Source organism: Haliaeetus albicilla, chromosome 8 (genome assembly GCF_947461875.1).
Source record: "Haliaeetus albicilla chromosome 8, bHalAlb1.1, whole genome shotgun sequence".
NCBI classification, from domain to species: Eukaryota; Metazoa; Chordata; class Aves; order Accipitriformes; family Accipitridae; genus Haliaeetus; species Haliaeetus albicilla.
In genome coordinates, this window is record NC_091490.1 from 33,971,153 (window position 1) to 33,988,074 (window position 16,922).

Sequence of the window (16,922 nt, forward strand, 5' to 3'; positions counted from 1 at the left end):
TACTGCCCACCCTGCTCCCGTTTTAGGGATTTGCGTCACAGCCATCAAATTGCAAAAAGAAAACCAAAAGGCAGCTGAACCCTCTCTCTGCAAGGCTTTTGCAAGGGAGCACATCAGGTCGGGGGGTCACAGGTTCACCACCTGCCTTATTCCCCTTGGGTCTCACTGTTTCAGGAGGGGAGCTGAGGAAGCCACAGCCCCTGTGGGACTTTGCAAAGGGGTCTGGAAGACAAGCTGAAAGCTTGGAGTCAAGCAGGAGGCTGAAGAGCTGATGGCCCCACCATCTCCATCCCTGCTGCCCTACATAGCACAGGGTGATGTGCAACCATGATTCGGTGGCCAGTGCCCTTCGGTGGGACACCCGCGGCCACCACACCTTGCAGCATGCATCCCCAGCAACACAGCCCTCCTGGCAGAGCATCACTTGCAGAGCAAGGCTAACAAGGCAGAGCAAGGGGAGGCATAGAGACCTGACCACAGTGGGCTTTGAATCAGGCAACACGAACCCCGCTCCCAAACCCTAAATCTCCAAATCCCCTTTGCAAGAGCTCAGAGCTGGGGCGAGAAAGAGATTTTCCATCCCATCGCATCACTACTGTTAAAATTCAGGGTGAGAGTATCAGGTGCTGCCAACAAGCCCGGGGATTTTCTCCAGAGGCAATTACATCTCTCCTGCACAAGCACTTTAATTTCTAATCTGAAGTTATTTCAGCAAGGACAAAAAAAAAAAAAAAAAAAAAAATCCTGATTGCAGGATTACAGCGTGCTGTCTCATTTCCTCGCTGGGATACAATGCCATTTTCCCGTCCAGTCAGCTGGGAGTGGGGGATTACATTCAGCCTGCAGATCGGATTGCCCTGAATGAGGTCAGCTTCGGCCGGAAAGCGATGTGCTCCTTGCGTCTCGCCAATGACTTGAATGCTTCGCGCCTCTGCCTTCCAACACTCCCGCAGATGGGTTTTATTCTTGCTTTTCAGGAGTGCACCGGGCAGGGAACAAAAGCAGAGACAAGGTATTGTTCCCCATCGACTCGGGTGGAAAAGCAGTTATGAAGAGCTGCTCTTGGCTTGCAGCGTAGCTCAGCGCCAGGGCAGGCGCTGCGGAGGCATGGTGGCTGCCGGACCTTGGCCAGATGGCGCATCTGGCAGCCCATGGATGCCAACACATCCAGGACATGCAGCCGGTGGGCTTGGATCTGCCCAGGAGATGGAAATCAGTGCCCAGGCCATGTTGCGTCCACCCAGGGTGTAATTTCCAACTGTGGCTAAAATTCATGTGATGATGGCTTTGAGCCAGGGGAAAGGTTTCCAAGCTCCAGGGAGGGACCGTGTGGCAACTCCCCAGCCTACCCCACTTTGCCTCTACTTGGGGTCAAAAAAAGGACCATTAAAAGGAATGCTCAGCCTTTAGCTATGTGCTTACGTGGCAGAGGACAACCAATGCTGCCAGGCACCACTGAGTCTGTGGACATGGTACCTTCTGCAGGTAAGCCCTGAGATGGTCTCCATACAAGACCTTCAGCTCAACAATAGGTATTTATCCATCCTCATCTCCAAGGAAGCTCTCCAGGAGCTCAGCGCCAACATTTCCACCCACACATCCTTGCTGACTTTTGCCTTCTGCTGCAGAGGATGGGGTGAGATCTCCTCCCCCAGGCACACCTCACCTCCTCCATCGCTGCCTTTTGCCCCCGTGCCTCTGCTGCTGTTTCACCCCTCCTTCCTCTCCCGTGCACGCAAGTGTGTACCCATGTGGCTGTCTCCCTCCCCGCTTTCTGTGATCACTGGAGGCACCTCGCTGCTCTGGTTTTTGTTGCTCTTGGCAGGTATTTTTGTTGCTCTTCAGAGGTCTTCAGAGCTCACAAAGGAAAGCAGGACTGACAAGAAGCAGCTCTGTGCCTGATCAGGTTGGATTAAATGGGCCAGAAATGACAGCTCTCAGCTCCCTGCAAGCCTTGGCACTCAGGTAGGCATCTGAAACAACAAAACGGGGGATCACCAGGGCAGCTGAGAACCAGCAAACTCCCCACACTCAGTCAGCAAGTTCCCACAGCCAAAGTGCTGCCAGTGCATCCCCAGGATGATCTTCAGGCCTCTTTGCTTTTTCCAGCTGGACCATCAGCTATGCCTTGCTCCAGATCTGGGCTTGAGTGGAAGCTCCCAAAACACTTGCTAAGTCCTCCGAACCTGGTGCTGCTGGTGATGCTCTGACCCACTTCAACAGCACCCCAGCCACACCGCCCCAAGAGGACGAGGCCAGACTAACTTCCAGCACCGAGAACCATGCTCCTGTTGGTCCTCGCTCCCCGCAAAGCTCTTCTAGACAAGATGGGTGGGATGAGGAATCAAAGCCCGGTCCCTGCAGGATGTGACTGCGATGAGCTAACTTGGAGCAGCTGGGTTGAGGGGAGCTGGCAGGGAAGTCGGGGGGCCTGCAGGAATGGGTCTTTGCAGAAGGCACTGAGAAGTCACTACATGTGAGCGTGGCTGAAATGCCACCGGAGGAGAAGGTGGTCAGCTGTTACACACTGAAATAGGTGACTTCACGTCTGGTTCCCCGACCCCCTGTGCTCCTGGGGGTTTCCACCCAGTGAGCAGCATGAGGGCGGCCATGCCAGACCCCTCATGGCATCAAAGCACCAGCTCCACGTGCGTGCTGGGAGCGAGCGGCACGGATGAAGGCACTCACCGCATCCCTTCAGTGGCGGTTCGGGAGTTCAAGCTCAGGCTGAATGGCCCAGAAGCATCCCTGCAGCACCTGCACACCTCCTGCAGCCCCAGGACCCACTCCCCACGATGACCAAAGTGGGGACCCAAGAAGACCCAACACCACCTTGATGGGGGGCGAGCAGAGAGCAGACATGACACGAGCACCGAGCTGCCAACTTCTCCTGCCGGCAATGCCCATCCCGGCTCCTCCCCGACTTCGCTTTGCTTTGTAACGGCTTTGCTCGGGCTTCAGCTGCTGATGCCTCTCCTGTTCCCACCTCCCCACCCCCTGCCATCCCTTCCAAGGAGCTCTTTATTAAAAATGCTAATGCCAGCACTTTCTCCCTGGGCTGCCCGTAAATCTGCAAGGAGAATGGGGCGGGAGGAGGAGGCGGATGGGTGGTTTGGTGAAAGGATCTGAAAGAAAGAGAAGCTTTTTATCTGGCCGTCCTTCAAGCCTGCAAAGCTGAGGCACACAGCAGGGGATGGAGAAAGGCAGAGGGGGAAAAAAAGATAGAAAAAGGGGGTGGGAAAAAAAGAGAAAAAAAAAGACTTTAAGCAAGAAATGTGCTGTCCCTGTCACTTCAGCGTGTCCCCAGCTCCTCTGTGGGGTTGGGAGTGGATTGTGTGTGGGGATGGGACAGGAGGAGCAGGTACATGGCCAGGGAGGGGCATAACTGCATGCAGAAGAGAAGAGGCACCACGGGGAGGGGAGGCGGGTGAGCAGGGCACGGGCTGTTGCACTAATTCAGGTGCTGTGTTGGAAGAAACGGCTGCAAAGCTGTGGGGTAGAGAAAGGGGGTAACTTGCCCTGCATAGGACAGGGGCTGGGGTGGCCCCTGCTTGCCAACTGCTAGAAGAGGGTGAGAGCACCCAGTCAGACACGTTCACCAAATTGCCTTAAACTGGCTTAAAACCTTCCCGTGCCAGGGCGAAGCCCATTACAAGTTGAAAGGGCATGTTGTTAAAGACCCCTTAAATGCAGACTCTCTTAAATCTCATCAGGGTGTCTGAAAAGCGGACCCAGGCAAGAAGAGTACATGGGGATGGGATAGGAAAGCCACGGGCCATTGCATGATGGATCTAAGGGCTGAGATGAAGAAGTACAAATGCGGGCAGGTAACAGTTTATTAACTAAAGGCAGAATGAGCTGGTTTGACTTTTGGTCGAGTTATACCACGAACTAACTGCAGGAATTTGGTTTGATGAGCAAAGACAAGGCAGTGTTGGTTGGATTGTTGGAAACTGCATCCTGCCAAGGAAACGTTAGAGTAAGAGCCGAAAAGCAGCTAATTAACAATGCATATCAAAGTAGGAAGGCAGACTGTGAACACACAAACAGCACCAGACAGATTTGTGTAAAACAGCTGAAGAGCAGCGCAAAAAAAGCAGCTGATCAAATGTATCTGCCACCCATGATCAAAAAGATCTTATTTTTTGAAAAACTGAAGATTTAGGGACCGGATGCATTGGGTAAAAGATGTACCGCAGAGGCATGGATCTCGGCATGGTACCCAAAATACACACAATACACAAAGCCTTGCTGCCATCACCGATAAAGTTCAAAGATGAGCTCGCCTTCATGAGCAAAATTAGACGCTGCTGAGTGAACAGACACTGAGTGAACCCATAATCACTGTAAATAAAACCAAACCAATAGCAAACCTATCTAAACCAACGGGTTGAAGTGAGTTTTCAGATAAAAACACCACCCTAGGAAAACAAAAGAGGTCATAGCCAGACCACATTGCTCCCAAGCACACCAAGGGATTTGGCAGAGCCCCCAGGTCCTGCTTTGCTGACCTCCCCTTTGCTAAGAGCCAATGTGGCTTCTCCGGGGACTGACTCGCCGCCTGGCTTCCACTACCTATGGCTGCAGCACATCGCTCCAATATTGGAGGGGTTAGGAGGATATTAGACAAACAATGGTCAGAAACAATTCAGGCACAGTTGATCTCGCCTTGGGATGCAGGGAGAGAGTAGAGGATTTGCAGACATCTCTTTCAGGTGAGCCTGCGGGCAACCTTGTTAGGCTAGGGCTGGGAGCAAGCTGATGAGCGCAACAAAAGACAGCATGGCCCGGCAGCTCAACCACCACCCCAAAAAGCATAAATACCACGTTAAAATTACAAGTTATTCAGTTAAATGGGCTCTGACAAGATGGTTCCGCTGGAACAAAGAGAGTTCATCACAGACATGACCTTGTGGAGGCCAAGGGTTCACAAGGGACACCTTGGACAGGTAGAAGACACCTCCACCATCACAAGCCCTTGCAGGCAGAGCTGCACCAAGCAGCACCTGGACATCAGAAACAGATCGCAGAGCAGAAGAATCCTCACTGAACATCAAGCTGGCCTTGGCATTACGATGCTTAGCGTGGACGTGCTTTCAAGAGCCCCTGTAAATTATTTCAGCTGCTACCATTTTCTGAAACAAAAATCTGACAAGTTCAAGGAAGAAACACAAAACGACCCTGGTTTCAAACAGCTTGAGAGAGGAGGTCTCAAAGGGTGGTGCTGAAAAAGTCCTGACACTGCAGCATTGGAGCCTTCTTGAGAGCCCAGAGAAGGGCAGGACTTTGACGGCCCCACCATGGTCTAGGACTGTGTTGCACCTTGGGGAAAAAGAGATCTGCTAGGTTTCTCTGCCCCAAACAGAAAAGTATGTTGGAAATGCTGCGTATAATTTGTCATAGCCAACTTTGGTATATAAGAAAAGACCCGAGACAACATGTATCCTGGTCAGGTATGAACACTATTGCAGGAGGAAAAGCAGAGGTTCGAGCATGAGCATGGAGAAGGCTCCCATGGGGGCATCAGGATGGAGCTGGGTCTGAAAAGCTTCCCCAAATCCCCTGGAGGAATGGAGTGGGTTCAGAGTACCTGTCAGGTTGGCATTGCTGAGACTAAACCTGGGTCCGGAACTGCGAACAGGTGCAGAGGGCTGCAGGAATGGATTTTTCCTTCCTGCCCTTGTCTTCTCTCCTGTTTGTTACCACCTATATTTTTTCCCAATTCACCTGAAAGCAACTTCTTCTCCACTTTTGATTTAGACAATGGAGCAGCTAGATCAGGAAGAAGCTAGAGAAAAGCAATGTGCATGGGAGGAAAAGTGTGATGCTGCAGTTCCATGCCCAGGAGCAAAGGAAAAGCAGAGGGGAAGGCAGCAAATGCTTCTGCACCTGTGCTTATTCATTTCTACTATCCGCCTCAATGGACAAAGTCATTTGCCTTCTTGCTTTTTGCAAGGTGGTGGCTCCAGCACACTGCTGGTAGCTCTGATGGAGGCACAGGCTGGCACCAAAGCCATGTGCGGTCATGGGTGGCCATGGGCTCTTTCCAACCCACTATGAGATACTCAACACATCCCCAAACAGGGAAGTCCCCCGCAGGGGAAATACCCCCTCCCACGCCCGAGTCCCCATTGCTCAGTGCCTCTTATTAGATGGGCACAGAGGAGCTGGGGACATCCCTGTCAGACACTTGTCCCCTGGGGACAAACAGGGCAGGGAGCTGTATTTCTGCCTGTATTTTCCCTGTGGTACCTCGCAGTGGTGTGGGGACTCTGACCACACCATTCAGCACATCCCCAGCACGGGGTCAACTGTCTCATGAGCATCACCCTGTCCCCAGCCTGGCTCAAGGCACCCACAACGACGGCCGCCCTTGTCTCCCACAGCCGGTGCTCCACACTGGATTTAATTGCTCAATTGCTTTTAAAATGAAAAAAAAAAAAAAACCAAACCAACAACAGAGGGGGCTGGAGACAGAGCAGCCGTGCTCTCCCCGGGCCCCAGTTCAAAGGGATGCAGCTGGGGGCTGGCCGGCGGGGGCAGCCCCCCATGGCTGCCATCCTCCAGTGCAGCAGCACGGCGGGGGTGCCGCCAAGCCCAGCCTTTGATGATTTTCTCTTCCTGCTGTGAAGACTAATGACTTCAGAGAAGGCGTCCTGCCATGCGCGGGGCTGCCGATCCAGCAGCGGCACAACGAGACGAAGGGAGGAAAAAGGGGGTTGGAGGTGCCGGTGCACGTGGGGCCTCTGGTTTTGGGGGTGTCTTGGCTTTCTGTACACTACCTCCAGCCATCCCTGGAAGTTCCCATCTGCACATCAGAGACCCATGAGTGTTGAGGACCAGAAGGAGCATCCCCTGAGGGTCAGAGAGAGATGGGAATGTTTGGGATCCCCCACCAAATTGCTGCCAAAACATCAGAAAAATTTCCCTTTGCACTTCCAGGGGTGTAAAGCTGTGGAGCAGATGGCGAATACACTGTTCCCTCAGGCCATGGCATCGAAGCATCTAACCTGCCCATACCCATTCCACAGCCTCCCTCCTCCACTGAGGACCGTAGCTCGACCTCAGCCCTCCTCTGATGCCTCGTACACCCAAACCGAAAGCCCCATGAAGCGCAGGATGTCAAGGAGAGTGCTTACAAGGGGAAGAGGAGCAGCTTTGATCTTCTCCAGGGGGTGTTTACTCTGAAACCTAGCAATGGCCTCTTTTACATCATCTCTGATTACTTCAAAGAATAGAATTCCTTGCCTCCCACAGACCTGCTGCAGAGCCCAGCCATGTGCTGACCTTACGATTCACTGAGACTCCTCTAACTCTTTCACGTAAGACGATTTGCCACAGTGCTGCTACACTGCTGTTGAAGCTGAGTAGCTCATGCAAGGACAGTCCAAGCCTGGGCATGCTGCTGCAGGCACACTCACCCCTGGTTCGTTCCCCACTCATTCCGGATGCAGAGATGTTTATGCACGGGGTCCTTCATGTAGCCCTCGTAGCAGAGACACTCACCTATGGAGAGAGGGGGGGACATGAAGGACACCGAAGGACAAGGCTTTCCACATGCTTCCCTGCCAAACCCAGCCTGGAGCCAACCGAGGCACCCAGCAGCTCTGCTCTTGCATGTGGAGCAAGGCGAGAAAGCATCTTCCCACCAAAGCCGGGTTGAGCAGGCAGAGGTGAGCTCCCAAACCCACCCCGACTGCCTGGCCGCCTACCAGTCTCGGGGTCACACTGGTGCTCGCAGGGGTCAAGGAGGCGCCGGGCGCAGAGGTCCAGGGCCCAGGGCCCGCTGGAGTTTTGCTGGGAGAAGAGGACGACCTGCGCCGGGTTCAGCCAGTCGCTGGCATCCAGCTGGCTCCCCTCCAGCAGGATGAACCGGCTCCCTGCCGCCGGGAGGGGAGTTAGCGGTGGCAATGCACTGTTCTCCCCTGCATCCTGCGATGGTCCCCTCCATCTCGTGATGGATCCCTCCATCCCCTGTCCATCCCCTCCATCCTGAGACAGTGCCCTCTGTTCTGCAACAGCCCCCTCTGTTTCACAATTAATCCGTCTGTCCTGTGCCCATCCCCTCTGCCCTACGATGGCCCTCTCCATGCCATGCCTGTCTCCTCCATCCCGTGACAGCCCCCTCCATCCTGTACCTCTCCCCTCTGTCCCACAACAGCCGCCACCATCCCACACCCATCCCCTCAGTCCCACGCCTGTCCCCTCTGTCCCACACTGATGTCCTTCATCCCATGATGGTCCATGCCATCCCATACCCATCCCCTCCATCCCATGCCCGTCCCCTCTGTCCCACAATGGTCCCCTCGGTCCTGTGCCCATCCCATCCATCCTGCACCCATCTCCTGTGTCCCACACTGGTACCCTCTATCCCACACCTGTCCCCTCCATCCTGCACCCATCACCTCTGTCCCATGACAGCCATCTCTGTCCTGTGTCCGTCTCCTCTGTCCTGTGCCCCTCCCCTCCACCTTGTACTCCTCCATCCCTCACTCCCACACTGGTACCCTCCATCTCACCACTGTCCCCTCCATCCTGCATCCATCCCCTTCATCCCACAACAGCCACCTCTGTCCTCCACCCATCCCCTCTGTCCTGTGCCCATCCCCTCCATCCCACGCCCATCCCCTCTGTGCTGCACTGGTACCCTCCATCCCACAACTGTCCTCTTCATCATCCTCTCCTCCCCTCCATCACAGCTTACAGAATGGGGCAGGAGGGGGTGGGTAAGACCGTGGGGTGCTCACCATCAGCAATGAGGTGCTCAGGGACGTGGAGGGTGATCTTGACAACAAGGGGGCAGCTCATGTGGGAAGAGCACACCAGGCTGATGATGCAGCTCGTCACGCTGATGAGGGTCAGTGTGGTCTTGTTCACAGGGCTCCGGGGGGACCCCACTGAAAAACACAAAAGCACAGTCAAACCTGAGACCTGGGGGACCCAGGAAGATCTTGGGGTGCTGACAGGAGACCTCAGGGTGCAGATACCCTGCCCGACCCCCTGGAAATCCAGTGGCAATCCAATCAAGCAGCATTGCTTTGAATTTTCAAGAGCATGAAGCAGCTTTTGCTGTGGGACACTCCCTTCTGCCTGCTGCAGCCGGGGTCTCCTTGAGCCCCCTCAGACTGGGCTCTCCCACACCCCTGCACCGCAGCACGCTGAGACCTTTGCAGCAGCAGGACTTTAAAGCAGAGCAGAGATCTTGAGGAGAAGAAATGCAATATCCTTTTTTTCCCCCCTTCCTTCTTCTCAGCACTTCTCTCAGGTTAATTTTGCCATGACAACAGCCTCCTAGATGCCTTTGAAAAAGCACAGGAGAGCCCTAACTGCTAAAGGCATGTAGGTCTTTGACTTTTAATCTCTCAGCTGAAGAAGCTGAGTGGAAAAAGCTGGCTGGAGGCTGAGCTATCCCCTGCAGAGACAAAGCCTGAACCAGCCTCTCAGCACCCAGCACGGGCACTGGGGGCGAAGGAGATGGCTCCCAGTCCCACCACTCCCAGAAAAACAAGGCACCGTCCAGCAAACAAGGCTCAGTGAGGGAAAACAGACACAAACTCTCCCCGGAGGAGAAAACCTCCCAGAGGGATGGTGCAGGGCAGCGGGGTGAGACTCTTGCCTGGGGACCAAGCCTGTCCCCATCCCCTGCTGCACATACAGCTCATACACGTACGGTGCCAGAGAAAACCCACAGCAGCACTGTGCTGAGAAGCAGCACGGGAGCTCATGGGCCAGCCTTTGAAGTGTGTTACTCATTAATACACACCAGAGCTCAGCAGAAGCCTCCAGCAAAAAATCAGAATATATTTCATTCTCTGCTGAGAAACTCCACTGGAGAGCAGCAGCAGCCCGCTACGGGAGCAGGGACCGGCACCTGCCCATAGCAGCCCGGATCATGCTTGGGTTTCCATCTTTTGCCCATGGAAAGTCTCCGAACCTAGAGAGGTGATGGCAAACAAGGCAAGGGGGCCACAGCTTGCTGCCCACCTCTGTGCCCGCACTCACCTCGGCTGCGCCTCCGGCTCCTTGAGGGATCCGTGTAGAAGGTCAGCTGGGGATCGGTGTCTGCTTCCGTCCCCGAGTCCCCCTCAGGGTTGAGAAACGCTGAGCCGGCTGCAGGAGACACCAAGTGTGGTCACGGTAGGGCTGGCACCATGTTACTCCAAGCTGCTGCGTCCTACATCACCCTTTCAGGGCAAGCCTTGCCTTGAAGACCAGGAGCCGCGTCTGCTGGACACAGCAGGGACACCCCTTCCCGCCACACACAACCATGCCCCCTGTCACGGCTCCCATTACCTTGCAACTTTTCCGGAGGCTGTGCCAGTATCATAAAATATTTACCGTGGCAAACACCCTCTGCATCTTTGCAACCAACCAACCCAACATCATTTGCATCCTTGCAGACACCCTTTTTCTGCTTCCCTCCACCCAAACCCTCCTTTCCATGCTCTCGCTGGCCCTATGTCTCCACGAGGGTGAGTTGCTGGAGCTTGGGTGGCTGGAAGCTCAGAGCACCCCATCCCTCCCGGGACCCCCCCTACCTCGTGCTTTGTTGTTGATGCGCTTGCGCTGGCTGCTGGAGGTGTGGGACAGCAGCGTGGCTTGCTGATGGTTCGAGTCCACGGGGCTCGTGGCAATGATGTTGTCCTTGTACTTGTTCATCAGGGACAGCTTGGCGTTATCGCTGCCTGAGCAGATAGAATCGAAGGCAAAATCTTTCAGGGATAAAGATTTTTTAAAAAGAGGAAGGCGAGAAAAAGATTTCCTTGGATCCATCTCCAGCATCTGCATGAGGCGACCAGGGTGCCGTGGCCAATGGGCCGAGCTGCCCCCAGTGCACCCTCATGAGCATCTCAAAGCTTGAAGGGACCCGCCACCTCCACCAAGCTAGCCAAAAGCTGAGATCTAACATTCAGCCTCTCAGGCACTTCTGCATACCCAGGTCTGTAAAGAAAACCCCTGGAGAGCTATAGGAACCACACCATGGTCTTCCCAAACCACATCTCAGTTGAGAAGGCTCCAGTTGGATGCCTCAGTTGGCAATATGGCCAATAACCAAGTGTGTTACAAGCTTCAAAGAATCCCTGCTGGTGATGAGAAGACAGTGTTAACTCTGAATCATACTGATGGCAAGTATCATTTTGATACTAAAAACCTCAGCTGAAGAAGACACCAGAAATCCTGGGATATAGAAGGGAATTTTGGGGGTCACCATGGGGTAGCTTGGAGGATACACCATTCTGGTTCTCCATCAGGGCACGGGAATCACAGTCCTCCCCTTCAGAGCTCCACCCCACATTGTCCCAGCCACGTCCCACTCAGCAGGGACTGCTCTCAACTGGCTGCAAGGTCTCTGAGCAATGGAAGCACCTTCAGAGTGCCACCAGCATCTCACACACAACAAAAACCCAGAGAAACGGGGAAAATACTCAAGGGAAAATATGTGTATGGAATGATAGAGAGAAGATGAGTTGGAAAGGACTCAGCTAAGTCCATGCCGCCCTGTCCCATCCCCACCTGGTGTGAGGTCCATGCTGGCCTTCTCATTGCAGCCCTGCAGTGAGTCCAGGGTGCGGGTGACCTGGCTGGCGAAGTCCTCCCCGCCGTTCATGCACTCACGCTGGAGGTGGTGCCGTAGGTCGGTGATGTCATACTCGTAGCCGTCCAGGATAGGGGTCTCGCGGATGCTGAGCGTCCCGCTGGAGTTGTGGCCCTGCACACGGGCGTTGCGCAGGCTCTCCCGCCCGTGGCCCCCGATCAGCACCGAGGGGATGTAGTGGATCTCGTTGGCTGCCTCAGCACTGGCACTTTTCTGGGGCTGCGGCACTCTGCGCCGCTTGCACCACCGCCGGCGGGTGTAGAGGATCATCACCAGGCAGAGGATGGAGAGCAGAAGGGCGATCATCCCTCCCTGGGGGCACAAACACAAGCAGGGCTCAGCCAGGGACCTGCGCCAGCCATGGCCCAGGGATGCAAACACCCCAAGGATGCTCCGGGCTGGCCAAAGCAAAGGCAATGGCGAGAGGAGCCCAGTCATGCCAATAAAAGGGTGCTGGCACAGGGAGCGCCCAGATTTGGCCAAGCGCTCCCAGTTGAAGCCTGCCTCAATCTGGACCAGCTTTGAAGTCACCACTGAGGCATGAAAAAGCAGCATTTAAAGCAGAGAGTGTTTAGTTTCACTCTCTCACGACACGTCTGTGAAAGCAGATATCAGATTTATTCAGGCAAACGCTCCTACAGGCAACTTTTTCTGACCCATTTCCAACCAGTTTCAGGGCTGTCACTCTCAATCTTGGGAGATTTTCCCAGGGTATCCTGCAGAAATTGCAGCACGGATTAAAGGAGATCAAGGCTCGAGACAGCCAGATGACTGAAGCGTTGTTTGGGGAACACCAAGGGGGAAGAGACTGAAAAAGCTCCTGCCCCACAGAGATGGACCCCAAAATTGCACCCAGCCCTGCCACCTCACCACCCTCACCCTGCCCAAGGTCACCCTCCTGCAGAGACATCGTCACTGCACACAGATAGAGGCAGCAAGATGAAAGCCCAAGCTGGCCCTTTACACCCAATCTGCTACTTAATAATACTACTACTACTAATCATCATCATCATCATGCAGAGCAAGCTAACAGCTCCATGTCCATCCATGGCTCTGGTCCCCCTCCTCTTTTCTATGCAATAGGTGATCTTGATAAAATAAAATATTAGTAATAAGCTGCTCCATTAGGATAAAACATTAAGGGAATTATTGAATAAGAAGCAGGAGAGACAGCTGGAAAAGGAGCTCTAATGGCCATTACAGGTTAACCATCTTTCATTCCCAGGATGACAGAGCTGCGACGCACCCTCACAGCCTCTTTCCAAACTTTCTTTAAAAAAAAGGAAAGAAAAAACAAAGAAACTCCAGTGATTAAGGAGACAAGCAGTCTAGCAGAGGGGTGGGGGCTGGCTGGCATGCGACGTCTCTCTGGCCAGGAGCCTGCAGCAAGGAGGATGGGAGATCTCTCGCTGGGGCTGAAAACTGGCACTGGATTAATTTCTGGCCGTGTTCATACTGAGTTTTTTAGTGATAAAGTCAGGGCCAATTCTCTATCACATTCAAATCCCTTTGAGTTGCTCTGATCCCTAAATAAGTGTGGGCTATCCCCATCGCCACCGGAGATGGCCTCCCATGTCATGGCTCTCCATCACCCTGGGGAAGGGTCCACCTGCAGATGGGGTGACAAGCAGGTGGGAGTAATACTGGGGCCTTCCTGGCTTTCCTTTGCTTTCCTCTGTATGCACATTAAATCCCCCAAACACCAGAGAGCTCTGCCATATGCCTGTGGTGGTAAACAAGGGAGAGCAAGCTGGAGCTCGAGTCAGGTGGGTGCCCATTTGTTTAGGACTGTGTCTGTGGGTTCTCAAAAAAGACCTGTTATATAATTGAAACTGAATTTCTTCTGTCCTGATAGTCTGAGAGCAAAAACTATCCCTGAGGAAAAGCAGCCTGTGGCCACCTAAGATGAAGATGAAAACCAGAGCTTGAGCCCCTCCACCCACTGCTCTTTGGAGGGGGTCAGATTATCACCTCAGACCCCTGGTTCCTCTCCATTGGAGCACAGAAAACCCATTTTGCCTTCATCCCCCCTCAACCCGCCACTCGCACAATGGCTGTGAGAGGAGCCCTGCACTGGACGGGCGCAGGAGCGCTTCTCACGCAGTCCACGTGCGGACCGCTGCCATGATGGATACAACCCCTCACTCCTTCTCTTGGCAACCACATGGGAAAGAAAGAAAATCAGCCTTGAAAAGTCCATGTGATCCTGACTCCTGGCACAAAAGCCAACTTCTATTTGTCAGGCCATAAGGATGCTGCTGGAGCAGAGCTGAGAGTGATGAGGAGAAAGGGGGAGAGGGAGGATGCAATCTGTATTTACACATTTTGGTACGAGAGCAATGAGTTGCAGACATCCTTTTCGTCAGCTCGATAATAAGCCTTGTTTCAGGCACTCCCGTCTCAATCTTGGGATTCAGAGGTAACCAAGAAGACCAAGACCACTGTGGCAGAGTGGGGCCAGCCTCTCCAGAGGTGATGCACCCTCTCAGGAGCAGCTGGGAACGGACAATAAAAAAAAAGATAACCATGCAAAATGTTTTTGGGGATGGCTTTCCCAGTGTTTTGGTTTTTTTCCTCCAGACTAATCACGCACAAATGATGGAGGAGAAACCTGGCCTGGGGCTGCAATCTGGAAGAGCTATTGACGCTCTCATTAGGATAGGCACCATTAAACAGCCTGTTTGCGGCCTCGGCAACACATTGTCTCCGGCTAATTATCTTCCAGTGGCACAAAAATTGTCAGATTCTTCAAATTTTTTCCAACATAACAAAAAGAAACAACCAACAAACCACAGATCCACCTCCAGCACACAGATCTCTGTCTCACCCTCCTTTCTCTGCCATCAAAGCCTCATCCCCGCATATCTGGGGGGAGGAGAAAAGCTGTGCAGCCCCCGCGCATGGGATGCTCTTGCTTACTGCACACTGCGAAACCATGGCCACGGGGCTGCAGCTCTGATAAAAGTGGTGGTGACAGCACCCAGTGGCACCGTGACACCCGCCGCGTGCCGGAGCAGCGGGTGCTGGGCACCATCCACAGGGCAAAGGGCTCCTGACCAAGTCAATGTGAATTAACCCCGGGTTAAGGTGGTTGAGACCTTCAGAGGCCAGCACCCTCCAGGGATAAAGGCGTTCCTGCAAACATATTTGCAACGGAGAGGTTTAAAGCAGCCCAATGTTAAAGCACCGTGCATGCAGCATCATTCAGAGAGGTGCCCAAGGCATCTTAACCAGCCCCCAGAGGTGGGCCCCGTTCCCCATCCTAGGGCAGCTGGAGCCAGATGGGGAAATATATGGCTTTTCAAAAGCCCCTATATTTTCTACAGGCTTCTGGACACCTAAACAGGGGCTGCCTTTCCATCACGTACCATGACGGAGATGTGGAGGATCCTCAGCTCCTCTTCTGCCGACTCAGTCTGGGGCTCGTCTGTGGGGTCAAAGCCGGGCAGGTTGGGGGCCCCGTCTTGGTGGTGGATGTGGAACAGCAACGTGCCGTTCTCCAGCCACTGCTGCCGCCAGCGCACCAGTGGGATGTCGTCTGTGTTGCCCGAGATCTCTGCAAAAGCAAAGCCAGTCATGCGGGAAATGTGGAGGAGAGGGGTGATGGGGGACATTTGCCTCTTCCCCAAAAATGGGTGGAGGGACCAAGGGACACAGAGAGCAGGCTCCCTCTGGTCACCTCCTCCCAGCACCATGGCTGCCCCTACACAACCCACACCCTGAAGGATTAAAGTGGAATAAAATCATATTTCTGGGTAAAATCCAGATGTGGTGCAGGGACAGAGCGCTTACCGACAGCATCTCGAGGCCAGAGCCTGGGATCCTGGCAGCATCCTTCCAGCCCTAAATTGGACAGGTTTCACCCACGTGCTTCATGATAAACACAGCTCCAGCCGTGGGGAGCAGAGGATATAGGACAACTTCTCGGTAGCACTAATGGGATCATTGGGACCATGCCGCAAATTATTGCAGACAGAAAGTATTTCCCATCCTTTGCGAATGGAGAAACATGCATGTGGCTGCGATCGCACCTGCAGCTATGGCTCTGATTGAGGTGCATTCAGAGATTTTCTGTCTCTAACCATTTTTTACGGCTCCGCACACAGGACTCAGCCCTGACATCTGCAGATGTACCTGCACCTTCTGCCCAAACACCCCAACTTTCCCCAGGTACCTTTAACTTCAGGGTTTGGGGGTAGTGGGACAGATGAGCAGAGCTGGGCTGAGGAGTGATGGCAGCAGAGGACACCCAAGCAGGAGGAGCAGCTGAGGACAGGGACACAACATGTGCAGCAGGACACTAAATGCCTAATTAAACCAAATTCACCTGGCTGACTCCAAAGTTTCAGGGACATCCTACGGCTGGCTTTTAGCAAAAGGGAGGGTGACACCAGCACATCCCTAGGAGAGACGGGCACTGTTTTAAACACCACCTCCATCTCAGATCAGATCACCTTGATCACCATCTCAGATCACCTTGATCTCAGCCCTCAGCTCAAGCCTGCCATTTGCCCAGTAGTTCTTTTTCCTGAAAATATAAGCTTCTGTTGCATTTGTTGGAATGACCATTAAAAATGTGATGAGCTTCCCAGCGAGATGCAGCTTTCCCTCCTGTCTCTGCCCCATGGGAACGATCCAGCCAGACCCGTCCACTCCGTGCCATTTGTAGGCATGCGTTTTGATGGCAGTGGGAAAGAGCCCAGCTCGCTTTGCAGATTGTCATCTTTATTTTGCTTGTTTCATGCTGCCTTCAAATGAAAACTGGAATTCAATTACAGTGCTGAAAAACAACATTTTAAATTTACTGTTAATTAATTTCATTAGGCTGCCTTAAGTGAGCTAGCTACTGGGGAGGGGGAGAAAAATCTGCATCAGGAACCAGGTTCATCCTCCCAAACTGATTTGATTAATCAAAAGAAACATTAGCCGCGGAGAGCGAATTGGCAGATTGTTTCTGCTCAGCACGGGCCATATTTCTGATGGTAATCAGTGCGCTTTGAGTGTCCCAAGCAGAGAGATGCTGAGCTCTCCTCGATGACACCAGGAAGCAAAACCAAGGGGAGTTAAAGCATCTAAGAAGCCAGAAGCACTTTTGAAATTCCCTCTAACCACTGAGCTGCGTGTTTAGGCACACAGAGCCCCTTTGAAAAGCCGGTCCTGGGAGCCAGGAGGGTTTGAAAAAGCAGATCTCCTCCTCTCCCACCTGGTCTTTATTCATGGGCTGAAAGGGGAAAACAAGCTTTCCTGCTTCCCCAACTCCCTATGGCTTCTCAACTTCAAATGAACCAGCTCAAATGGAAGAAAATATTCTCCCCGCACCTGCCTG

At 53.4% G+C, this 16,922-nt stretch overlaps 1 protein-coding gene across 2 annotated transcripts in view; it reads right to left on the reverse strand.

The window, feature by feature from the left end:
* Positions 1–16,922, reverse strand: part of ASTN1 (astrotactin 1) — a 64,266-nt gene that overhangs the window by 27,961 nt on the left and 19,383 nt on the right. For both annotated transcript variants that reach the window (XM_069789655.1, XM_069789654.1), the window contains exons 2-8: positions 14,965–15,152; positions 11,515–11,908; positions 10,539–10,685; positions 10,003–10,110; positions 8,748–8,897; positions 7,713–7,880; positions 7,422–7,506 (exon numbers count right to left, since the gene is read on the reverse strand). In XM_069789655.1, coding sequence (XP_069645756.1) covers positions 7,422–7,506; positions 7,713–7,880; positions 8,748–8,897; positions 10,003–10,110; positions 10,539–10,685; positions 11,515–11,908; positions 14,965–15,152 — 1,240 coding nt within the window. The remainder of the gene's footprint in view (positions 1–7,421; positions 7,507–7,712; positions 7,881–8,747; positions 8,898–10,002; positions 10,111–10,538; positions 10,686–11,514; positions 11,909–14,964; positions 15,153–16,922) is intronic.